Source organism: Furipterus horrens, unplaced genomic scaffold (genome assembly GCF_987537825.1).
Source record: "Furipterus horrens unplaced genomic scaffold, mFurHor1.1.pri manual_scaffold_3, whole genome shotgun sequence".
NCBI classification, from domain to species: domain Eukaryota; kingdom Metazoa; phylum Chordata; class Mammalia; order Chiroptera; family Furipteridae; genus Furipterus; species Furipterus horrens.
Genome location: NW_028327173.1, coordinates 151156808 through 151182717, shown reverse-complemented (window position 1 = coordinate 151182717; position 25910 = coordinate 151156808). Strand labels below are relative to the sequence as shown.

Sequence of the window (25910 nt, the reverse complement as noted above, 5' to 3'; positions counted from 1 at the left end):
TGGGTGAAACTAACCAAGGATGTTAACAGGAAATATGGGGTAAGATGGAGTAGGGAATAGGAGAAAACAGGGCAGTAATATGTAAAGAGCCACATATGTCCATATGGTTTTTAAAACTGTGTCTACAGATTAGATGACACACATACATACATATATACAAATAACAGCATCATAAAGCAATGCTTTAATATCACTATGTGCAATGCAATCTGGTTCTCTATTGTATTCTATTTCTTTCTATCCTTTTTTTTTTTCTTTTGTTCTCTCTTTTCTACTGGCCTAGATCCATAAATTTAATATCAAGGCTCACTAATGGATTATAACTAATCATATGAAAATAAGTGATCTAGAGCCCTCATGAACTTTAGAACTTCTCTTAGGAGTAAAAGCATCAAAAAAGCAAATTCCAGAAATTGTAAAGAACTTAATTTTATGCCCTTGTAATTGATACTTGACACATTCACTTTGTAATCAGTAATACATGGCCCTTGGCCCACCCTGCATACCCCAAACTCACTGCTCTGTGGTGTTTGGAGCAAGCGAAGAGGATGAGGATGAACATGCAGATTCCTGCAAAGGACATCAGCTGCTCTGGCCTTTGGGCTGTGTCTAGAGCCAGCCACAGGATAAGGCCAACCAAGCAGACTCCAGTGAACACCCTGAAGAGAGAACGCCAATACCATGTCATCAACTCAGTAAATAAATAACAAATAATTAACCTTACCTTAAAAAATAGAAGTTAACCCCACAGGTAAGTGAAATAACTCAAAGGATTAGACACAGAGACATATCTTGAGAAACATTCATCTGGTAGTTTCCTATCTAGCAACTCTCTCTTCAATTCTTTTACTCACAGGATGCAGTTGAAAAAAGTCCAACATGAGGATGCGAATCACATGACCTCCCTTCCTCAAGCTTCCATATCAGTAAGATGTGATATAAAGACTCATTCTTTCAGCTTAGACTAATGAATAACCACAGTATTTTTAAAAAGAAGGAAACGTATGCATGGTCCCCATCAATCCTCACCCAATTTCCAACCATTGTAAGGGCAAGAGTAAAGGCTAAACCACAAATCAACCTCCATGGGTCTTATGGTCCCTTGATGTACCAAACATGATTGATAAATACACAGATTGGATTCTTCATGTCTGAGTGTGGATTCATTTAAAAAGAATTAGTAGGGAGAGCACACATGAAGAGAAAGTAAAACAAAAAGAGCACATTGTCCATTGAGATGCCTCAGGAACAACAATGATGACAAAATGCATTACATGGCAGGGCTGAATTTTGAAGCTGTTCTTACTGTGAACTCTTCTCGCTTAAAGTGAATAAAATCTGGCTCTCAGAATCTATCCTGCTAATAAATAGTGTCATTTTAGCTTTGTTTCCTCAGTGTCAAATAAATCAATGATCCAAAATTTAGGTTGTAGTCTCCTGCATTTCTCCAAATAAACACTGTTGCAAACATTCTTAACACCTATTTTCTTTGCATTTGTTGGAGAACAAGCAGAAAAGAGGAACTCTATAGAGAGTCTGAAAGTTATTCTGTCACTCCAGGCCTGTGCTCAAAGGACACGTGCATGCTTATAGCTACTTAGGTAAGCTGTGGCTTCTGTAGAACCCGGTTCAGTATTCAGTGAACAGTAAGCTTGCTGGTTACACTCTAAGGAATTGTAAAAAGGTACCAATGGGTGCAGGAGGTCTGGGGGATTAGAAGAAAATCAGCCTAAAAAGTATCAGGGAACTAAGGGAGACACATATGACCACCAAATCAATTTGATAGCTTAATGCAGATGTAAGTCTCTTTGTTTTGATTCCTTCATTGCAGAAGGGTATGGTTTTCCTTATTTCTGTTCCAAACCCTGACAATAAAAAGACTGAAACTCTTCTCTGAAACTTAACCGCTCTTGCCCCCTAGCAATGTTGATACATGAGGCTACAAGAAAATGAAGTCCAGGTCTCAGAGGCCTGCAGCTATTTGCTCTCTGAGCATTGATTTTGAAAAGCATAAGTGAGGGTCTGAGAGATAGCTCAGGAACTGTCACAGGAGAAAAAAGGAAGCAGACTGGGGTTTGGGACAAGTTTAGGGACCAGGGGTATTGAGATTCTTCTTTTAACTCACCATTTCATCCAACACTTCAGGCAGGAATTTTCCAAAGGTTCCAAACATCTTGTTAATTTTTGACTAAAGAACCTTTTCAGAAACCGATGAACCAAGAACAAGAGCACCAAACAAGTGAGGACGAACAGGGCCAATGCCCTCTGGAAATCCAAGATGCAGGCTGCCAGGAAGTAGGCAGCATAAGCTAAAAGGAGAAGGTGAAGATTAAGGATCAGCCAGTCAGAGCTCTTCAGAGGCAAATGGAGCTCTAGTCCGGAATGTCTGGGACTTAAAGCAAGAAAAACCCTCCAGCTACTTTGCCACCCAGCCCCCAACTGAGCTGCAGTTCTCAAGGCCAGGATAGATGGCGATCTCCTTCTTGAGAATACCCAAGCTTACTTTGAACACTGCATGTTTCCACTGTCTTCAATGAACTCCCTCAAAGTTACTCTGATAAAAAAATTTTTGCCTTGGAGTAGATTTGATCAGTATCCACCATTAGACACTCCAAAAAGTCATCTTTTCTAAAACTTTATAACCCCAGTCATTTTAATCTTTGCTCTTGAGCAAAACCACATAAAAAAGGCTACTACTAGGAAGCATAGCAAGTCTTCTAACTATATCATCCATTATAATGTTGATGAGATGCCACAGGAACTTAACTCTTGTTTATATCAATTAGGCTCTGGTAAAATTGATTCATTGTATCGCATTCCACTTAAAGTTACAGAACCTATTGACAATGTTAAGTGAGGGCTTACTATACAGCCATATAGTCCTCACCCCATGGTTCCTTGACTGACCCCCAAATAAAATTTTTGTTCCCATCATCCCAGCTGCCTCTGATATTGACATCAAAGTCCCATATATCACAGACAGTATATTTTAAATAGAGAATTGCTGTATTGAAAAATATTTTATATTATTGATCTTACTAGAAAACCAGCAAATAAGTAATGTATACTACAGGATTCTCTTGTAAAGACTACAAAAACCCTGTATTGAATCAAGACACCAAAATAGAGACAAGCCCAGATTCTCTGAAATATTTAAGTCTATCAAATAGTTTTGAAAAATAGTTTATGCTCAGATTTTATTTATCCTGGAAATGCAACTCAATAAATATAGGTCAACTATAAAGCCAGTATTACAATCTATACATCAAGTAGCCCTTTGGATCCGTTTTTGAATGAAGTTGCGTCCCATCTAGAAATGTCTTGACACAAGGTCACATTCCTGAAACAACTGTGTCTCTCACATCCAGGAATTCTCAACACCTCACCCAAACACAAGAGGCACAGCAGGATCTTCTTGAACAAGCTGACATGTGTTTTGTAGAAACTTCTCACCCTCGTGAAAGGTTGTAGGCTCCTCCTGATGAGAACCCAAAAATTAAAATACAAAATTTATTCCATCCCATTTGTATCAATCCCAGAACTTAGATTACCTGGCCTAAGGAAGAATTTTCTCTTAATCAATAAGAAAATTATTCAGCCAGGGGGACATTAGGTAGTGTTCCCGCAATGCCAAAAATGCCAGATGGAACCATGCCAATGGGCAGCAGATCAGAATAACCCCACCCAACCTAGACTGGCAAAATCCTTGGTAATCTCCTATCACAGAGGTAGATTCTGGTCACATCAGGGAGACTCCTGGGACCTACTCCTTTCCTGTTCCCCAGGGACAAGGCATTGCTCAGCTTCCAGATTCAGAAAAGGGCTTTTTCTTCTGAGAGGCAGCCTTGACCACACCTTCCTAAACACCACACAATCCCGTAACTCTGAACAGTCAATCAGCTATACATTGACAGACCAGAAGGAAAACATCAAGAATCCCTGCGTGGACAGGGCCTGAGAGAAGATGTCCAGCAGGTAGGACTATTCAAGTTTGGTTTAAGAAACATTTATGTAGTGCTGTGTGTTGAGCACTTTCTAAGAACTTTACCAACAGTCATTTATTGACTCCTCCTAAAAATTCTTGAGGTGGTTACTATTATCATTCCCATTTTATAGATGTGGAAACTGGAAAATAGACATTAAGTAACTTTCCCAAGGTCGTGGAAACTATAGGAGTAAAGACAATAAATGCAGGCAGTCTGGCTTCACAATCTGAGCTCTTCACCATCATCCTATGCTGCATTTTACCTAGCCCCCGGGCTCACCTGTCTCTGCCATTCCTAGTATCCTGCAGTCACATGAGCTCTAATTTCTAAACTCTTAAAGCTTCAAAGACAGTGAGTCCCACAAGAAAGTCCATCATGCTGAAGCAGGACAGCTTAGCCAGGGCTGTAACCAGCCACTAACTCCAAATGCCTTGGGACCTTGCCTCACTAATTTCCATACTCTTTCTCCATTGCTGCCTTTCCCATTTAACATGTTCCCTCTTCCTTATAGTCTTCCTTTCCACTCCTCCACCTCCTCCTTTTCCTTATTTCCCTTTCTGCAGGAAGCCCAGCCCTGTGTTAGCAGAGTAGAATATGTATTATCAGATATAGGTAATCTGAGAAAGGCAAAAACAATCTTTATCATCCCCTAACTGAATCAATTCAAGAGGGTACCTTAGGATCGAGAACTCTGCTACCTTTCCATGCTTACAAGAGAATGTAGTGAGTAAAAAGAATTCCTTAGGGGTGTCAGTGCACCAAAAGAACATCATTATCTTTGGAACATCATTCTCAAAGCACATCAAAGAACTAATTGAGTTTTAACCCTCTATTTCCTGTTAGTGCCAGATATATTTGATTTGCTCCCCCAGATCCACTCTCCACCTTGCTCTGTGCCCAAGGGGTCTTACCTGTGGACTACTCCTATGCCCTCTGGCTTATCTAGTTGGGTTCCACCAGAGGAACCCAGCAAGGTATCAGAGTGTAAGAAAAGTCTAAGGTCAGCATATTTAGGAGGTCTTCATTACCTGACCATCCTAGGATCTCTTACATCCTGTCCCTTCTGGCCTAGGAATATTAACAGCTCACTGCTGCTAGCACTGTCCTTCTCTGTGGTTCCACTGTATCTTGCATACATCTTTGTAATGGTTTCTTTGTAAATAAACACCTTTCTAATTATCCTAACTTAAGTATACCATCTATTTCCTATTGGAAACCAAACTGATATAAAATTATGTGTACCCACTCAAATGCCAGTTCAGCAAGGCCACTGCAAAATGAGTGTGTATGCACTAGTTCAAGAGTAAATATAAATCGCATGCCTAGAAAAGGTGTCTGCCATCACCTTGTAATCAGATTTGACCACTTCCTGTGAACTAAAGTTTACTGGGTACTGCCAGAAATCATTAGGATCACTTCTGCAAAACTCATTAACTACTGGATCCTAGAATAGCAATTTGGAACTGAACCTCTGGTTTAAAATATAAATAAAATTTAAAAAAACAAAAACAATAAGGGGCCTTCCAAGTGAAAAGAAAAAACAAAAACAAAGACTTCTCACCCTTTTAGACCAATTGAGAAGCAGTGCACAGAGGCATGTGAGCAGGTGTTCATGATCCTGGTATCCTGCTTGGCCCAGGATCTTACTAATACTACCAAGCTCTTTACTTTATATAATGGTAGTTGGAGAGTTAGTATCATGTTATATCAGGAAGCTGAACTGAGAAGAAATCTAGCTGATAGATGGCAAAACTTCATACCTTGCCCATAACATGTTGTAAAGTATGTGCTCACTGTTAAGTTCTCCCAGTATGTGCATGAAAGGCTTTCCAGCTATGGACTAACAATACCCTCTCACTTATATGCTTACTGCCTGCAGCTTCAAGTGACAGAGAGAGAAAGATTAGGTTAAGAACGGTAGGTCATCCTAGCTGAACATTACATTGGAGGGCACTATAGGTCAGACCTTGCAGCAAGAGTGTGCATGCATTTTCTCAATGACTATCCACAAGATGTGGAAACTCTCCTAATTAAGGGACACTGAGTTATGGAAACTCCTAGGGCCTGGGGTACTATCATTTCTCAATTAGAGTGGAAATCTTAGGACAGTGTTCTTTTAAAAATCTATCTCCAGTGACTGTTGACCTTGTGGTTTTGGGTGAATCTACTGTTCTAGCTTGATGTAAGAACTAAAAGAAAGGAAAGGAGTTGACCCAGAACCAGATGATGGCCGGAGTAAAGGGTGAGGGCCTCAAGGCAGAAGTGACCAGAATCTTTTCAAGGGGTCAAGGGTTTTACTTTAATGATGACATAAAATGAACTGGTCAATGGGTATTGTACTTGTACCAGTTTGCCAGATTCAAAGTTATATATACAACTGGTTTCAAACTGGATGGGCAAGGAGAGCTGAGTGGTGTATAGGGATGTGAGAAGAGTTATTAAAAGTGTCCAGTGGAGAATGGTGACTGAGTATGAGAAACAAAAACTTATCAATAAGCCAAAGTGTAAAGCCTAATAGAAGTTGGAAAACCAGGAGAGGCAAGAAAAAGGTCTGTCAGATGGAAGCCAGAAAACTTACACTGGAAGCAGAGAGACTGTATATCTGGGAATGACCAGATGACAGCCAACAGCCCAGGTGCTTAATCGCTGAGTTTTGATGGATGTATTGTCTTGGAAAGAACTCTTCCTCCATACTGTATCCAAATCTCTGCTTCATATGCCCATTTCAGATAACAGAAGACATCAGGTCTTCTTCACACTAACAGCAGAGACGCAATGCCAAAGGTCCACAAAAACAAGAAGGGCCTATGTGATGGGATTTCTAACTAGCTCTTCAGCCCACCCGCAACCTCTTCCTGCCAGAACTCCGTTCTCTCCGAGTTAGAGGTAGCAGGGTTCTGACAGGCAGTGGAGTCTTCCCAGATCAAGTGCTCTCTCTCTCATTAGGGAGAGTCATGAAACTTTCAATGGCCTTTTGAGTCAGGTCCTTTAGTTCTGTTGTTAGCAAAAGTTTCTCCTGGTTTCTAATTTAATGCCCATCCTGGACGTCCTGTGAAAATACAGTCTGCCCTTATTTACAGCTTTAAAAATTATTTCAATAGAAATTTGAGGACAAAGGAGCTCTAGCTCATTTAGCTATCAAATTAGGCAGGCCCTAAAAAGTCATAAAATAAAGGGGGAGTGAGCAGGAGCTCCCAGCAAGGAAGGAATGCCTAAAATTATTCACTTGGGAATTGCATTGTAAACAACATAGGCCAGAGGGGCCCTTCCAAACCTCCCTCCTGGTACAGCTCACACCCACCTACTTATCTTGCCATCCCCACCCATCCCTACCTACCAGGCTTACCACCATCCTCCCAGGAAGTCAGAACAGTTGCTCTGATAGGGCAGCCAGAAGACACAGCAGACTTAGTAGGGGCAGTTGGAGAGCTAGGAGGAAAAGTCAAAAAAAGAAACGATCTTTAAGAAGGAGGAGAGGTCAATGGTATTCAATGATGAGAAAATCAAGTAGCATGGCAAATGAGAAGATACTAGATTTGGCAGTGAAGAAGTGACTGGTTCTGTTTGAGAGCTGTTTGTACAGGAGAGTGACTGGGTAAAAGCAGAATTGCAGGGGAGTGAGTGAGTGTGAGCATATATGGATCCCCCTTTTTAAAAAGTTTGCCTGTGAAGAAAAGAAAAACCAGTTACTGTTTATTAAGTACCTTCTACCAGGCATTGTAAGAGCTTCCCCAAAACCACAAGGTTAGTTTATGAGCAAAGGACCAAACCTGCCAGCAGGTGGCAGGATTAGGATTCAAACCCAGATCTTTCCCTTACTCCATGTGGCTTCTAATTAGAGATGTAAGACTAGAATTTCGGAAGGATTATTCCAGAATTCCAAAAACTGACTGCTAAAGGAGCAGAAAAAAGAGACAGGTAACTGTCCCTGTGAATGTCGAGGAAGGCTTCACAAAGGAGAAGACAGGTGAGCCGACAGGAAAAGGAAGAGGAAGAAGTCTGCTAAGTGGAAAAGCACACTTGAGCCTAGCATGTTGAAAGAACAGTATGATTTGCTATCACTGGGAAGCAGGGAGCATGTAGATGGATGGTGGGAGGAAAGCTCATAAAAATGGACAGAAGCCAGGTCATATAGATTATATGCCATGATGAGGAATTCAGACACTATCTTGTAGGAAGTGGAAAGTCATTGTAGAATTTAAGCAAGGTAATAATGTGAGCAAATATGTGTTTTAGAAAGATCACTCTGGTGGCAGTGGGGTGGTAGATGGCTGGGGGCCATTTAGGAAGCAACTGAGGGTGTAGGGGAGGACTGTAAGAGGGGTGAATGGCATAGAAGCTTAGGAGAGTGGATTAACATCAAGTCGAGGGAGACTGAGATGACAATGAGGTTCCTGCTTTGTGTGACTCAGTCAGGGAGAAAATATTCACCCAAATAAAGAATACAGGAGGAGGAAAAGACCTGAGAAACAAACAGGAGGAAGAAATGTGAGTTTATTCATCTTTGTCTGCCTAGAACCCAGGCTGGGACCTGGCATAGTACGGAAGCCTCAAACCTATGCTGATAGGAGTTTGGTTTCAATATTTAACTTGAAATATTTACGCGGCATCTAAGTGTTTGGATCATTGGCAAATAGTTAGCTATGTAGGGATGAAGCTTAGAACAAAGGTGCAGGCTTCAGCTGTGGCATCATGAATCAAGACATTAAGTGTCAGAGTGAGAAGAAAAGGCACATGACAGACCTTGGAAAATGACAAGGAGCATCCAGAGAGGTAGAAGAATGAGGAAGGTGTAATGTCATTAAAATCAAAACATTAGTTTCAAGGAAGAAAGAGTCAGAAGTGTCATACTGCAGAGATTCCCAGTAAAAGTTTGTATACGTTGGACTTGATAAGTAGGTTTTCATTACTCATCAGAGTAAGAGAGTTTCATCTGACTAGCGGTGGTAAAAACTGGATTGCACAGGGCTGAGAAGTGAATGGGAGGTCAGAAAATGCTGTTGCGAGTAAACCTCACTTTTCCAAGAATCTTGACCATGAAGGAAAAAGATATCACAATGTTGAGGTAAGGTGGAATTGTGTATTTGTTTGCTGGTTTATTATAAGATGAAAAAAACTTGAGTACACTTACAGATTGGGGAAGGATCTAAGGGAGAAGGAATAATGAAGATACAGGGGAAAGAGGGCGCTGTGGAAGGCAATAGAGAAAGATGGGAATGAGAAGATGGGTAATAAAGTTGGCTTCAGACTCGGAGAGTTGGCCTTCTGATAAAGGAGGGGAAAACATAAGGATTCATGCAGGTGCAGGTACAGTTAAGTTGGGACATACAGGAAGATAATTTAGTGTTTAAACAAAAATAATAACAGTTTAGTATAGGGTTTATAACATGTAGAAGTAAAATGTATAAACATAAATAGTAAACATAAATAATAAACACTAAAGTCTAGAAGGGGAGATACGGAGGTATACAATGATAAGATTCTTATACTGTATGTGAAAGGGTATAATATTGCTTGAAGGTAGACTTGATAAGTTGAAGATGTGTACTATAAACACCAAAGCAAGCACTAATACAACAAAACAAGAAGTTATAGCTAATAAGCCAACAAAGGAGATAAAACAGAATCATTTGAAAATATTCAATCAATATGAAGGAAGGCATAAAAAGAGGAAAGGCATTTAAAAAATAAAATGGAAAGATATCTTATGTTCAGGAGTCAGAAGAATTAATATTGTTAAAATTTGCATATTACCCAAAACCATCTATAGATTCAAAGCAGTCCCCATCAAATTACCAATGGCATTGTTCACAGAAATAGAAAGAACAATTCTAAAATTTGTATATAACCAAAAAAGACCCCAAATAGCCAAAGCAGTTCTGAAGAAACAGAACAAAGCTGGAGGTATCATAGTTTTTTATTTCAAACTATACTAAAAAGTTATAGTAATAAAAACAGTATGGCATGGCATAAAAAAGATACATAGACCAACAGAACAGACTAGAGCTAGGATCAAACTCCCATATATACAGTCAACTAATATTTGACAAGGGAGCCAAGAACACTCAATGGGGAAGAGATGGTTTTTTCAACAAATAGTGTTGGAAAAGCTGGTTAAACGCAAGTACAACAGTGAAATTGGTCTCCTGTCTTACACCACTCACAAAAATAAACTTAAAATGGGTCAAAGACTTAAACATAAGACCTGGTACCACAAAACTCCAAGAAGAAAATGTAGGTGGAGAAGCTCCTTGTCTTTCTAGACAATGCAGTTGAGGAGAAGGGAGTGATGGAAGGAAGGGGTTGGCCTGGCATGCACTCCACACCTTGGGAACATTATTGCACATAGAAAGGCTGTTTTTGGAAGACCATTGTCCAGAAGAAAAGATGTTTGGTTTTTACAAGCCAAGGATGTACCAAAGTATAGAAGGCTGCTGTATTTGCAGAGCTATATTCTTCAGGTCTCAATTCACTGACAATAAATGCTATGAAAAGGATTTCCAGAGCTGTTCTGGGTTGCATGAGACTCATTCAGGAGACATCTGTAGTGCCACTGTCCTGCTTGTGAAAAGATGGAAGAAATTGCCAGCAGGATTTAAAAAAGAAAAAAGAAACTGGAATCATGTAGTAGATGCAAGCACTGGGCTCAGTCTAAAGACAACACTGAAATGGAAGAAAGTGAAAATTCTATCTGGTAACATGATAAAAAGCAGTGAGATCAGCAAACTGCAGAAGGAATTTAAACATCACAATTCTGATGCTCACAGTACCCCCCTCAAGAGCCTCCCCACCTCAATCTCCTTTGTTATAGTAACCAGTTAGATGATGGCTCAGATACAGAGATGGCTTCAGGACCTAACAGAATGCCAGTTAATTTACGTTTTAGATCTCACATACTGGAAAAGACAGAAAATATGTTGTGAGATTATCTATAAAGGCCATTTTGACACACATCTATTCAAGCCTTGCTGCAGCAATAAGAAGGCAGCTGCTGAGAAGTGGGAGGAGCAGGGGCCAGAGCCTCTGCCCATCCCCATTCGGGAGTGGTGACTAAGATTTATTTGGAAGGGGAACAAAAAACAATTTACATTTAAAAAAAAAAAAAAAGGACAGCAAACTGGCCATTCTATTTTTAACTTGGGTACCTGCTATTCTGCCAGAACACTTTCTAGAATAGTTCCGAATGGGTTATTTTTCCTCCACAAACTATGACGCCAGTGTCTAACTTACTAAAAGAAAAAGAGAGACATATACATGATATTCAAGATGCTGAGTATTTCATAGGAAAATTGAATGCTGCTGTAAAGTGCTCTTTAAGTCATTTCCTTTAAATTCCCTTCTAATGAATGAAACCAGAGCAATTTCGGGGGACTGAGATGGGATTTGTTGTATGATAAGCATATGTAGTTTTAGTCTTTCTATATTGAGAAGCAGTGCTTGGGGCATTTTTAAAGGTGGCTGACTACACTTAGTTTCCTTCATGATAATAAATTGTCATAACTCAGTAACCTGGACTTGCCCCTAGAGGTAGTTGTTAATAATTTTTAAATATTAAGGTCTTGCCAATGTTCTGATACTACTGAATATTAAGCAGGAAAGTCTAGGCTCTCTGGTGCAAATACCTTGAAGGAGTAATTTCTAAGTATACCATGAGGTAACTGGACTGTATATATTGTATCCTGTGTCACCTCCTTCATATTGATATTTGATGAAGAGTTTAATTTATATGAAACTTCTAAAGCTGAATCAAAGCTCCTCTTGGGGAAACATCAAGTCTTTAGGATAATCTGTCTTATATGAATAGTATCGAGGCTTCACCACATGGTAGAGAACACATTCTATTAAAAATGGTAACTTATATGAAAAATAAAATGTGTAAGCCTTTAGGATGGCATAAGTAAAGCAAAGGTTAATGCTTCTTGGGTCAGAGTGCTTTCCAAGTGTATAAATAATTGACTTTTGTTTGTGTTACATGACTGGTGATTTCACTGAAAATCTACACAGTTCGGTTGTAGCTCTGAATTACTCCTGTTGATCTTTGTGAAGGTTTTATCTGTTTAGAGTGGTTGTTTGACTTGTTTTAACCTTTTAGGAGTTTTGGAGTTTTTTTCCACTATATTAAAGTAAAATTCTAATAAAAGAAAAGGGGTGTGTTCATGTTTAGTAGGTTTGTTTTAGTTTGGCTTTTTTTAGTCAGGCTTTCTGAACATTGAGATGTTAGATAATAAATCCTGAACGTAAGGCCTTTCAATTCTAAAATCTTTATTAAAAACCTGCTATTTGAACCCAAACCAAAGTACTCTCATTGCCTCGTTTCTAAAAGTTCATGAAAAATATTACCAGTTCACACTTTTCACAACAAGAGAGGACCATTTGCCTACCTTATAATAAAATGACTCACTGCTTATTTTTGAAGCTGGATTTTTAAAAATGGGTAGTATAAATAAGAATATAGGAGTGAGCCCCTTTTTATGGGCACTGCATAGTTTATAGTTCTTAATCTGAACTTAAAACTTTTATATTCCTTTTGGAAAAAATTACAAGCCACCATATGTACAGACTACACAGTGAGTTGGGGTAGCTCTCCCACAGCCTTTAAAGCATATTGCAAGGGTCTCAGCCATTATCATCTTCCTCCTGAGTTATTTTGAAATGATTCTCTTTTGGGGGCTGCAGCATCGATGGTAGACTACACTATAATATGGATCATTTCTACTTCTGTATTTATTTATTTATTACTAGACTTCAACCACAGTCTTTTTTTCCCCCTTACACCTCTCTGTGACTGCAGATACACTTGTATGTAGTCACGCACTTTGTATTAATATATTAGAAATCTAAAAATCTGTTTTGTACTTTTTATACTGTTGGATACTTATAATCAAAACTTTTATGAGGTTATTGAATAAGTTTAGTCTCATTAGAAATTAAAAAATAAAAAAAGTAGCTTTTTAACATTGGTCTTAGACATAATTTTCTGGATATGACACATAAAGCACAAGTAACAAAAGCAAAAAAGTCAACAAATGGGACATCAAACTTAAAAGCTCCTACAAGTCAAAAGAAATAAGTAACAAAATGAAAAGGCAACTTAAAGAGTGAGAGAAAGTTTTTGCAAACCATATATTTGATGAGTAATTAATACCCAAATATATATAAAGAACTCATACAACTCAATAACAGAAACACAAACCATCCTATTAAAAAATGGGCAGAGGAACCAAATATACATTTTTCCAAAGAAGACATCCAAATGGCCAACAGATGCATAAAAACATGCTCACTATCAGTAATCACCAGAGAAATGCAAAGCATTGAGCTATCACTTCGCACCTGTTAGAATAGCTATCATCAAGAAGACAAGAGACAGTTCCGGCCAAGATGGAGGCCTAGACAGACACACTGGGTCTTCCTCCACAACTAAGAAGGAATACAACTATCTCAAAACTAGAGACAACTGGAAGTTCCAGGAAATCAAGCTGCATGGAGGTCCAACAAACAAAGATATAAAGAAGAAATACTCATCCAGACAGGTAGGAGGGGTGGAGCTGGGCTAGAGAGGATGCAGTGTGGTGGCAGCAGCAGTGGTGGCAGCGGCAGGCCAGTGGAAAGTGCAGTTACATGTTTTAAAAAGTTGGGAGGGACACCTGGGGAGCACTCCCAGCTCCTGACCAGACCGCACAGCTCACAGTCCCAGCACCAGGGAAAAATCAAGCCTCGTTGTTTCTGACGGTGCAAACCAGTGGGACTTGGGGTGGAGGAAGAAACTGCCAGTCTCTCAGCAGAGTCCACTTGTTTAAAGGGTCCCCACGGTCCTAGAACATCTGCAGACCCACCCACTCTTGGAACGACAGACAGGGCAGCAGCTAGAGAGGTGCCAGTCTCATATGAAAGTGGGAGAAGTGTCTGGAAAAGGGGCAAGTGCTGAGCAAGTGGCATTATTCCCTCTCTGACCCCTCCCCCACATACAGTGCCACAAAGCGGTGAAATGGGTCGTTCTGTACTGACGCATCTCTAAGGCTTCACCCCCTATAATGCAAGAGATAAAACAGCCCTTGCCCAAATCACAGAGGCAAACACAGAAAGATGAGACAGAGAAGTACGACCCAGAAGCAGGGGCAGATCAAGGCCCCCGTGGCACAACTAAGCAATGAGCAGATAGCACACCTAATGGATGAGGAGATAGACAACTTAACAGATGCACAGTTTAAGGCATTGGTGATTAGGATGCTCACAACTCTGACAACAAAGATTAAACAGGATGGGAAAAGAATGAAGGCTATCCTGAAATGAAGGAAAATCCATATGAAACAAGTGGTGAAGGAAAGGAAACCAGGGTTCAAATCAACAAATTAGAACGTAATAAAGAAACAAAATCAACCAGTACAGAAGGAGGAAATGAGAACGTAAAAAAATGAGGAGAGACTTAGAAACCTCTGGGACAGCTATAAACATGCCAACATCCGAATCGTAGGGTTTCCAGAAGGTGAAGAGGGAGAGCAAGAAATTGAAAAATATGTGAAAAAATAATGAAGGAAAACTTTCCTAATTTGGCAAAGAAATGGATATATGGGTCCAGGAAGCACAGAGTCCCAAACAAACTAGACCCAGGGAGAACCACACGAAGACACATCATAATCAAAATGCCAAAGGTTAAGGATAAAGAGAGAATCTTAAAAGCAGCAAGAGAGAAGAAGAGAATTACTTACAAAGGAGTACCTATAAGACTGTCAACTGCTTTCTCGAAAGAAACTTTGCAGGCAAGAAGGGACTGGCGGGAAATATTGAAAGTGATAAAAAGCAAGTCCCTACAACCAAGATTACTCTATCCAGCAAAGATATCATTCAGAATGGAAGGGCAGATAAAGTGCTTCCCAGACAAAGTAAAGCTGAAGGAGTTCATCATCACCAAGCCATTATTATATGAAATGTTAAAAGGACTTATTTAAGAAAAAGAATATCAAAACTATGAACATTAAAATGAAACCAGTATCACACCTATCAACAACAGAAGCTAGGGAATGGATAACAAAGGTAAACTAAGCAGACAACTAGTGGGAACAGAATCATAGGTATGGGGAGCATGTGGGGGGAGGGTGGCTAGGAGGGGGAAGGGGGAGAGGGAGGGAAATGGTGCAGGAATTAAGAAGCAAGGTAGGAGGATGGGTAATAGACAGGGGGATGTTGAGAAGACCTTTATGCACAACCCATGAGCATGGACTAAGGGTGGGGGACTGCTGGAGGGAGGGGGGTTCCTGGGTGGAGGGGAGCAAAGGGCAAAGAAATTGGGACAACTGTAACAGCATAATCAATAAAACATACAAAAAATAAGCAAAAGAAAGCTTAAGAAAAAAAAAGAAGACAAGAGAGATGACTAGTTTTGGCAAGGATGTGTAGAAGAGGAAACCCTTGTATTCTCTTGGTGAGAATGTAAATTGGTTCAACCACTATGGGAAATAATGTGGAGCTTCTTCAAAAATTAAAAACAGATCTACCATATGATTCAACAATTTCACTTCTGGGTATATACCAAACAGGACCCTCAGGAAATAAAAACAAAATATTGGAGAGATGTGTGCAGTCTCATGTTTATTTCAGCCTTATTCACAATAGCCAAGATATGGAAACAATCAAGTGCCTGTTAATGGATGAATGGGTAAAGATATGATGTGAATATATATGTATACATGGCTAAATTCAGAAAGAGTAATAAAATAAAGAGAAGCTAAAGTCATTTTGCATTACAGGATCAGATTAAGGATTTCCTAAGGAACCAAGGACAGGAGTTAGAGAGCATTAAAACAGGACTGAGTATGTGTCCTGAAAATGGCTGGCCTTTAGTTAATCACTAAATGTTGTCAATTCTACTCTAAAAGTGTCTCTGGGATTTAATTTCTCTAATTTAGTCCCTCATGCCCAGGTTGATATATATCCATTTGTTTACAGAAATGAATTTCTGGAGAAGAAAATAGAATTTAAATTTGTTAACTTATTTTCTCTGTGAAGTCACTAAGTTAATTCTTAAAAATAAAGAAAAAACAAACAAAAATAAACTTTTGTTTGGGAGCTGCTCTGAATCATATTAAGTTTAGAAACTATTCAAAAGCCTCATCTAAGCTTCTCAACATATATCTTCTGCATTGTTTAATAAATATCTAGACTGTTTCCACACCATGATCAAATTCTAAGATTTTTCTCACTCCTTCCTTGATCCCTGTTTCAGGCAACATTATGAACTGTGCCTTCATTCTTGACACTTCCTTCTCCTTTGCTTTCAAGACTGCTTTTTTATTTTCATTATTATCCCTCATTTTTTATCTCATTTTTTCCTCCCCGTCCCCAAGTCTGAGTATCCCTGAAGAGCTTATTTTTTCTTTCAGTGATATGGCTAAGTTAATTTCTAAGCCTCAATTTTCTAATTGAAAAAAAGAGAATAAAATTAGTATCCACCTGTTGCTGTGAAAATTAAATTAATGACATAAAGCATTCTGCACAATAGTGAGTGCTCAATAAATGTTAGCTGTTATTATTCTCATTGTTGCCTTCATCGTCAGCCCGACCACTTCCCATTATTTATGGCACAAAGTTTATATAACAAGTACATATAAGTACAGATGTGCATATGGTAACATCAGGTGGCTGTGAGTCTTATCACCACAGAAAGACCATGAGCTCCCTGACAATGGGGCAGTTCTGACCTCTTCTGAGTCCACTGGCCACATGTAACCTACTCTAGCTCCTTGGGTCCTAATTGTACCAATTCCAGAACACCTGTACCCCTAGTGCATGGAAAGCCCAAGTACATGCCTAAGATTTTGTCCTTGCTCTTCAGTCCTGCTGGTTTCCTCAGGATTTAATCCTTCTTCCTGCAAACACAGGTAGAGCTGGGGTCAGTCATAGGGCTCCGGCAGGGTTGATGGGGATGGTGAGCAGCCAAAGACCCTGCCCTGCAGTAGGCCCTGCAGCTGGTGGATTACCGTGAGCTCCAGCCCTGGGTTCTCTATGCCAGTCTCCACTGTGGACAGAGCAGTGGCCTCTCTTCCATTTGTTTTCTCCATCTCCTGCTCTCCTCAACTGAAAAACAAATTCAGGGCCAAGGCTGAAAGACTGGTCATTCTATAACGTGGGGAAAATGATTAGGACTAGTTGCCCACAGGAAAACAAAACTAAAAATCTCTAGGGGTTTAGTTGATTTCTTTAAGGACTGAAAATTGGGAATATTGGAAGCAAAATTCCAAAATAATAAATAATGAAATATAGACTTCTGTGTCCTTTAGCGAATAGGTAAGGAAGAGGGGTAGTTAGAGGAGAAGAGAGAAAAAGGCAGGAGGAATTGAAATGAATCAGTGGTTCAACCAGGTCCCCGGGACCTGGACGAAAAAGGACACTATTAGGTCCCATAAAGGAAGAGTCAAAGGGCAATTACTCCTGTTAGGCTGGGAGAGGCCCTGTGAGCTGTGCTAGGTAAGAAGAAAACAGAGAGGGAGGGAGAGCTCTGGGGAGGCCCCAGACCCCAACATATTGCTGAGGAAACAAAGATTAACAGGCTTTCAAGTTCATGACAATATTGTAGCACAAAACTGTTTTTTGGATCATCTTAAGAGAGTTCCTCATTAGTTAAATCAAAGAAACCTTACACTTAGGATAGTCAGCATGAATGTTAATTATCCCAAATAAAGTTTTAAAACAGAATGGGAGAATCAAGAAATGAAAGCAACATTTGAGCCTAACTCTAAGCAACCCTAATAGACAAACATTCAAATTCATAAACTCATTCTGAGGTGTCTCTTTGCAGAAAATTTTCTTCCCCATGGAACTGTTTTGTTTTGTTTTTTTTCTAATGTGATCTCTTCAAGCATTTGAAATATAATTTCATTAAACACATATAAAGAGATTTTTGTTGTGTAAAAGAGGGTCTTCCTATATAGGCAGAGAACAACCTGAATTTGGTCTAAATATGATCAATTAAGAAATTTGGCAAATCAGGTTCTTGCCCTCCCCAAACACCCTCTCTTACACCAGTTTGTAGGATTCCTTCTGTCTCCTCAGTAAAGGACGGAAAGAAAAATTCAGCCCCAAGAGGCCCTGGTTCCCTCAGGATTTAATCCTTCTTCCTGTAAGCACAGGTAGAGTTGGGGTCAGTCACAGGGAATGACTCTGAAGGGACAGGGTGGGACTGGCTTTCCTGTGATTGGCTCTTCTGCCTCAGGCCCTCCTTTCCCGTGCGCAGCTCTCAAGTTAAACATTTATGTATTTTTAAGACTTATTTGCAGGGTCAGGTCTAAGAATTCTGCAGGAACTCCTAACAGGCATATGAGCAGAAAGAAGCATTGCCCAGCACTGCACTAGGTACGGGGAGCATGTAAAAGAAAGTAAAAGAAAGGTATCTGCATTCAGGAAACTTATCTTTCTGTATGGAAAAGACAGTTACTACTGGGGAAAAAAAAACAGAAAGCAGGACTATACAAGATTCAGTGTCAAATGATTGCTAGGAAGTCTTTTGTTAATTCATTCGACAAATATCTATTGAGTAGTCACTACCACCCAGACACTGTTTTGGGTGCTGAAGACACAAAGATGAATGAGACATTGTCTCTGCCATGAAGGAACTTACAGATCATAAAGGAACACAGATGTGTCAGAAAGGTTCATGGAGTTGGTTACATTTGCCCTGAGTCTGGAAAATCTTGAAAGGTAAGTAGGGGATCAATGATGCAGAAGGGGAAAGATATACCAGCAGAGAGAGAAACTTGAACAAAGGCACAAAGGTGTGGCCTTCCCTAAGGAGCCCCTTAAGGAGGCTGCAACAATTAGCTAAAGAATGGAGAGAAATTTTTGAGAAATTAAGAAAGGACAAAATAAAGTAAGAAATTAGTTAAGGAATGAGGGTTGAAATGTGAGTGGGATGGGATGATCTATCCAGGAATGAGTCTGGAGATGCAATCAGGTGCCAGATGGAGGTGGGCTCCGTAAGCCAGGCTAAAAGTTTGGGCTTATCCTGAACCAAATGGGGAGGCAGGAGAAGGATGGATTGAAAGGATGCACAGTGAGGACAGGGACACTGGCCAGGAGACAAAACAATAGTCCAGGTCAGACATGGTAGGGCTCTAGCCAAAGCAGTAGCAAAGTTGGATAGAAGGAAACAAGTCTATAGGACTTGGTGATTGATTGGGCACAGGGAGAATGTACAGAAGGGGGAAGAGAATTCTTCAAGACTGTTCAAAATGATCTAGTCTCTGCCTACTCCTATCCTCCAGTAATACTTAGCTGCATGCTGTGCCCTAAAGACACAATGTCCCCTTGTGCCTGTGCGAGTGTGTGGATGTTGTTCTTTCAGACTTTAACACACTGCCCCTATTTGTCTACCCAGCAGATTCCTATACCTCCTTCAGATGTCTGCTGCAAGGTCACCCTCTTCACTGAAGCCTTCTTCCTCATCTCTCTGCAGACAACACTTAGGACCTCTTCCCCTGTACTCCTGCTGCAACATGCTGTTGCAGAACTCTACAGGAGACATAATACTCTAAACATTTACTTGTCTCCCATTAGGCTGTGATCTCCTCAAGCATAGGCTTTCTATCTTGTTCACCATGTATCCCCAGGCTCAAGGCCTGCCATAATATTAGGCAATCAATAAATATTTGTTAAATAACTGAAATACACACACACATCCATAAAACCCTAGCAGAGTAAATGTATGTTGTATTCTGTGACAAAGAGCAACTCATTTCACTTCCCTAGGCCCCATTCTTATTTCTTCCCTACCTACTAGCTTAATGCGACCTCACAAGATAATTACGAAAATTATGTAATTTAATATAGAAAAATAATTTGGAACACAGTATATGACCTTATAGCTATGGGCTACTATTGTAATAATTTAGGAAATTGACAGACATTTTTCAATCTGATGTCTGACTATCACTTTGGTGTGACTGTGAAGTCTCTCTTACTCAACCTAACTCACACTTAATATCTGGTTTTTGTTTTTACCTTAGGTGGTCGCCAGTTTGGGGGCAGGCATAGCCATAATGATAGGCGCAGATCCTAGTGTTCAGTCCAGGTGAAATGATGCCACTGATCACATCTCTCTCTTCTCTCACCCTCTCTCTTCCCTCTTTCTTTTCCTGTAGAAGGTGTAAAAGTCCACATTCATCTTCTAAGTGAAGGCACAGTACTCATCTCACTTTTCCAAGGGATCCACATTTCCTTTAAATGCAGGTATTATTGACACAACCCAACTGCCAAGAGGAAGAAAATTGATCTAGCAGGTGCCTTCCCTCACTTAACTGTTGGTTTACAAAGAGACTTGGACTTCATTGTTCAAGTGTTTTCATTTTGTCTTATTACCTATAGTTTGATAAGCCCTCTCAAATTACAGATCAGGAAGAATGAAGTGATTTACCCAGAGTCAACAGCTAGTTAGTGACTAAGCCAAATCCAAAACTTGGGATTCTCATTCCCAGTTTTATGCTACTTCTGGGCTGTGGGTGAAAATTAAATAAGAGATACCTCTGTTTCTGCAGCCTTTTACAGTCTTTCAAAAGATTTTTCTACACTTCCACTGTTTATCCTTATAACATTCTTGTAAGCATGTCAGCGACTAATCCTATGTTAGGTACAAGGAAAACTAGGCTCAAAAAGATGAACAAATTGACTGAAGTCATACAGCTAATTAGGGTAGAGCCAGAATTAGAGGCTAGCTCTGCTCATTTCCATGGAAGCTAGACCTTCTAACTGTGCTAAAGCCTGGAGATTACTCATAGGAAAGTAAGTGGCCTATGGCAAACTCACCTGGGAGATATGTAGGGTATAGACAATATTTTATCTTCTCTGCTTTTACCTCTCCCTTGATTACTAGTAGAAGCATGAAAAACTAGAGAGAATAAAGGGACTTCCAATGTTGGTCTTAATGAAGTAGCTTGTCTTTAACCCTTGTACTGAAAACAGCAGAAAAAGCTACACAAAATATATAAACCAACAGTTTGAAAGCATTTCAGAGTGAACAGTGAATGCAGGAATTGAGAATCTATGATCGCTGAGAAAAGGAAAGAACACAAGTTGAGTTCTACCTTTATCCTAGCTCTTTTTCTGAAGGCATTTTGTTTTTCAAATCACAATGCAGAGAAATAATACCCAAGCAGTCTTACAAGGTTGAAGATAAAGAGGATGGACTTTGTGGCAGCCAAATGACTTCAATTTGAGAGAAATAACACACAAAAAAGAAGAGATCAACAAAAAAGGAAAAAAACCTGCAACCATGTTTCCAAATCATTGGCCAACTTAAAAGCTGTATATGTTCAAAACAAGACACCAAGAAATTTAGCAAAAAAAAGCAGTAGCTGTGTAGTACTAGAGAGGTAAGTATTAATTTCAAGCCCCACTGGATGTGGGCCTTCATAAACACATTAGGTTTTCTACTGAGGCCCTAAAAGGGCCATGACTCAGTAATAAGAGACATACCTCAGCAATAAAATCTATACCCTAGAGGAAAGGCAAAGCTGAAATAACAGGCATAAAGCAAAGTCTTAACAGGATTAAGTCAATTCATTTCTACCTGATACACCTGATAAAAGAAATGCTAACCCTCTTCAAGTATATATAACATCTCCAGAGACTCCACAAATTTATAATTATAGTGTCCAGCATCTAACTTAAAATTGCAAGGCATCTTTTAAAAATAGGACCGAATGACCAAAACTAAGAGAAAAAAAAAACAGATAATAGAAACAAATTCATAAATGACTCAGGTACTGGAAATATCAAACAGGGACTTTAAAATTTAAACTACAACTAATTTTTTTTCAAAAAAATAGGAGAAAAGATGGACAAAATAGATAAAAAGAAATATTTTTAAAAAGACACTTAGAATTTATTTAAAAAAATGCATATTCTAGAAATTAAAATTAAGCAGGGGTTCCAGTTCAAGATGGTGACATAGGAAGAACCTGAACTCGCCTCCTCCCACAGACACACTGACTCTACAGCTATATATGGAACAATTTCATCTGGAAAAAAAAAATCCTAAAAACTGGCAGAGCAATTCCTTCACATCATTCAAACAAGAGAGAAACCATATGGAAGCAGGCAGGAAATGCTGAGAACACAATCCTATCATAAATCTCACTCCCAGCCCCACCCACCCCCTGTCATGGCAACCTACAATCAGAAAAAACTCAAAACCTGAATATTCTCCCTCCACGTTGGGTGCCCCAACTTTTAAGACCAGCACTTGAGAGACAAGGCCCTTAACATCTGTCCTTGAGGAAAAATTGGCCTCACGTGCATGAGACCTGCCAGGCTGTGGTGAATTAAGGAATATCTCTTAAAGAGCCCACACCTTCCAAACTCATTTATAAAGTCAACATCATCCTGATAGCAAAACCAGGCAAGGACAACACAAAAAAACAAAATTACAGGCCATTATTTCTGATGAACATAGATGTAAAAATTCTCAACAAAATATTAGCAAACCAAATTCAACAATACATTAAAAGAATCATCTACCACGATAAAGTGTGATTTATTTCAGAAATACAGGATGGTTTAATATCTGAAAATCAGTCAAAGAGTTGAAGGAACAAATGGTAAGTATACTGTTATAAAGTCTTCTTACTACATATGAAGCTCTATGATATTATTTAGACATAGAATCTGATCTTTAATGATGTAAATTGCAAACCCTATGGCAACCACCAAAGAACTTCAGAAGTTAAAATAATCAGCCAGTTGTGGAAATTAAATAAAAGTAATCAATTAATCCAAAAGAAGGCAGAAAAATAAACAGAAAACAAATAAAACAAACAGAAAATACCTAGTGAGATGGTAGATTTTAATCAAACCATATCAATAATCACATTAAATATAAATAGTCTAAACACACCAAAAAATATAGAGATTGCCAGGTTGGATTAAAAAAATAAAAGCAAGACCCAAGTGCATGCTGTCTGTAAGGAACTCATTTTAAATATAAAAACATAAAATTAAAGTAAAAGGATGGAAAATGAGATTTTATGGAAATGCCAAAAACAAAAACAAAAAACATAGCTGGAGTATTTATATTATTATCAGAAAAAGTAGGCTCAGAAAAAACATCTTGCTAGGCATAAAGAAAAATGCTACATTAATGGAAAGGAGTAAATTCACCAAGAATGTTTAACAATCTTAAATGTGTTTGGACTAAGCAATGTAGCTTCAAAGGATATAAGGCAAAAACCAACAAAATTGAAAGGAGAAATGGACAAATACACAACTATGTTTAGAAAGCTTAACACTATTCTCTCAGTAATTGATAGAACAAGTAGACAGAAAATACATGAGGAAATATAAGACCTAAACAACACTACTTGTGTACTTGACCTAACTGACATTTTTGAAACATTTCATCCAACAAGAACAGAATACAAATTGACTTTAGATATGTATATACAGAACATTCATCAAGATAGACCATATTCTGGGCCCCCCCCCAAAAAAAACCCTTAGAATATTTTAAATAGTTGAAATTGTACAAAATATACTCTAAGACAATAAAAATATTAAGCTAGGAATCATTAACAAAAAGATATCTTGAAAGTCCACAAGTATTTGGAAATTAAATAAGATACTTGTAAGTACCCATGAGTCAAAGAAGTCATAAGGGCAATTATAAAATATTTTAATTGAATGGAAATGAAAACATCAAAATCTATGAAATACAAAAGAAGCATATACTCATATATACACAATTAAAATCAATTATCTAAGACAGAAGACCTGCTCTAAGGAAAGGACCAATATAGCTTTGAACCGCAGAATCCTTCTACTACCCCTGACATATTTCCATATGTGACCACTTCTTGAGCTTTAGGAAGGTCTTAACACTGGTTGGGTCTGCCACTGTTAATGTAGCTAATGTCATTTATCTACCTCTGGAGAAAATATTGAAAATTTGTTTAACATGAAGCTAAGCATGCGCTAAAGCTAGGTATAGAGCTTATGCTAGAGTTAAGGCCTTTGTTCTTCTAACCAAGGGAAAGTGCCCAGGGAAAACCGAATTAAGAGGAAAGGCAGAGAACCAGCAAAGTGAAAAGTCCAACTTTGTTATCATTAAGCTAATGTTGAATGGATAGATTCATTATCTCATTATCTGCTAAGCAGGAGCACAGATTAGGAAATTATCCTTCTTTCAAGAAGATAACGAAAGAAATCAATGTACCAGAAGTACTTAGAGGCTCTCCTGTTCCTCCCTTGTTCAATTTCATCTAGCCTTGGCGCCAGCAGGTCATAAAATAGCTGTTATCTAGGGGTGTGGAGCAGGTTATCTTGTAGAGTCATATAGATTTTTAAAGCAAAATGGACCTTTAACATATTTTGGTTAACCACAAGTGCACTGACTGCAGGTATTGTAAATCATCAAGCTGCAGGCAGTGGCCTAGTGGGCATAGCATAAGGACTCTGTGCTCTGCTGGCCATGCATTCAGGCCCTCAGTAAACCCAGCAACCTATTACACACCTCCCACTTTATGGAGATGATATCCAATCCCATTCTCTAACCCTGACCCTGAGAAGTCTCTTCCCACACTCTGTCTTCCCAGAAACCTGGACGTTACTTCCACTTAGATGACCCACTGATGTCTCGGCACCAATATGTTCTAAACAAGAATGTTCTGTTATCTTCTCAGATGCCACCTCCTACCCTAGGTAAAGCATTCCTTATACTTACTTGTCTTTTTCACCCTTCTCCCATCGGCACTTTCCCTCATTTGGCCGTGTGTTGGAGTTAAGCACGTATTAGTGTTACAGAACAGGTCCCCCCAAATCCCCAGAGCCTACTATTGGGGAATGGGGGAAGCGGACAGCTTTCAAGATGCCTTTGTATACTTATGGCTGGTACCTAGGGTCTTGGTTATGCAAATGGTTTTGGTTCTTCCAAGGTCCCAAGGAGATGGGAAGGGTTTTGACCATAGAATGGTGAGGAAAGAGCATATGAGACCTGCACAAGGTTCTACCACACCCACTGCATCACAGGCCATGGTCAGGGATTTAAAAATAAGGTAGCAGCCATTTTGGAGAGGAGAACCATGCAGTTTGCAGAGAGGAGAGATCCTTGCAGTTTACAAGAAGGCTGAGAACTCCATGTGGTTCTCCATTAAGAGCTGGAGAGCACTGCAACACAGGCAAAACCTCCCCAATTAGGCCCGAATGATTGGGAGCTCTTGGTAAAAATTACTGTGTCTGGGAAGTAAAGAAACGGTATCTCTGACTTTTCTCAAACTAGCCTGGTTTGGCAGGGGGAGGCAGAACTGTGTGTCTGTGGGTGTTTTAAAGAAAATAAGACTTAATGGCAGAAATCCACCAATAATGTAAATCTGTATTTTTTTTTTTTAGGTTTCTACACCAAGTTTATTGAGAAAGTAGAGGGAGGGGGATTGGAGGTAGTGGGGAGGTGGGGCTCCCGGTCCAACTCAGGGGCCCATGAGTGCATGAGAAGGAGAAGAGAGAGAAAAGAAGGGGAAGAGAAGACTGCTGGTCCTCCCAACAGGACCATAAGAATCCCCCCTGTATAACTTTTAAATAAACAATTCTTTTTCATTTCACCAAACTCTAGTATTGAGAGTTATGCTTCTGGCAGTGGGCAATTGGGCCCTCATAACTGAACAGCCCGTGGGTTCTGTTACATTAGAGCTAGGCATAGAATTTGTGTTAGAGCTAAGTAAGGCCTTCGTTCCTGCTCACCAGAGGGGAAGTTCCTGGAGCGAAAAGCTTGTGAAGGAGAAAAACAACCAGGGATGGAGTAGAATGCAAAGGGCAGAATTTAAAGATACATTTCTTCAAAGGTCACAATTTTGAATAGAGATGACCCTGAATACCAAACCATTTGAACTACTGGGAGCAGTTAAAAAGGTTTAAAGGGGTGGTGATAAGTGTTTTCCAAGAACCCCA

The 25910-nt window shown here is 39.4% G+C and overlaps 1 protein-coding gene, 1 long non-coding RNA gene and 1 pseudogene across 3 annotated transcripts in view; 2 read left to right on the top strand and 1 right to left on the bottom strand.

The window, feature by feature from the left end:
* SLC28A2 (solute carrier family 28 member 2) overlaps nt 1-18117 on the bottom strand; it is a 39666-nt gene extending 21549 nt beyond the window's left edge. For both annotated transcript variants that reach the window (XM_090270553.1, XM_090270552.1), the window contains exons 1-6: nt 18004-18117; nt 16964-17060; nt 16794-16852; nt 3387-3478; nt 2126-2309; nt 518-659 (exon numbers count right to left, since the gene is read on the bottom strand). In XM_090270553.1, the coding sequence (XP_090126679.1) occupies nt 518-659; nt 2126-2309; nt 3387-3478; nt 16794-16852; nt 16964-17044 (558 nt within the window). In that variant the 5' untranslated portion in view covers nt 17045-17060; nt 18004-18117. The remainder of the gene's footprint in view (nt 1-517; nt 660-2125; nt 2310-3386; nt 3479-16793; nt 16853-16963; nt 17061-18003) is intronic.
* On the top strand, nt 10374-11036 carry LOC150016417 (SIN3-HDAC complex-associated factor pseudogene; annotated as a pseudogene).
* Nucleotides 18118-18266: 149 nt separating the features above from the next.
* LOC150016415 (uncharacterized) lies at nt 18267-25569 on the top strand. The gene is made up of 3 exons (XR_016510049.1): nt 18267-18680; nt 24563-24668; nt 25356-25569. It is a non-coding gene; the product is annotated as an uncharacterized LOC150016415 (long non-coding RNA).
* Nucleotides 25570-25910: the final 341 nt, after the last annotated feature.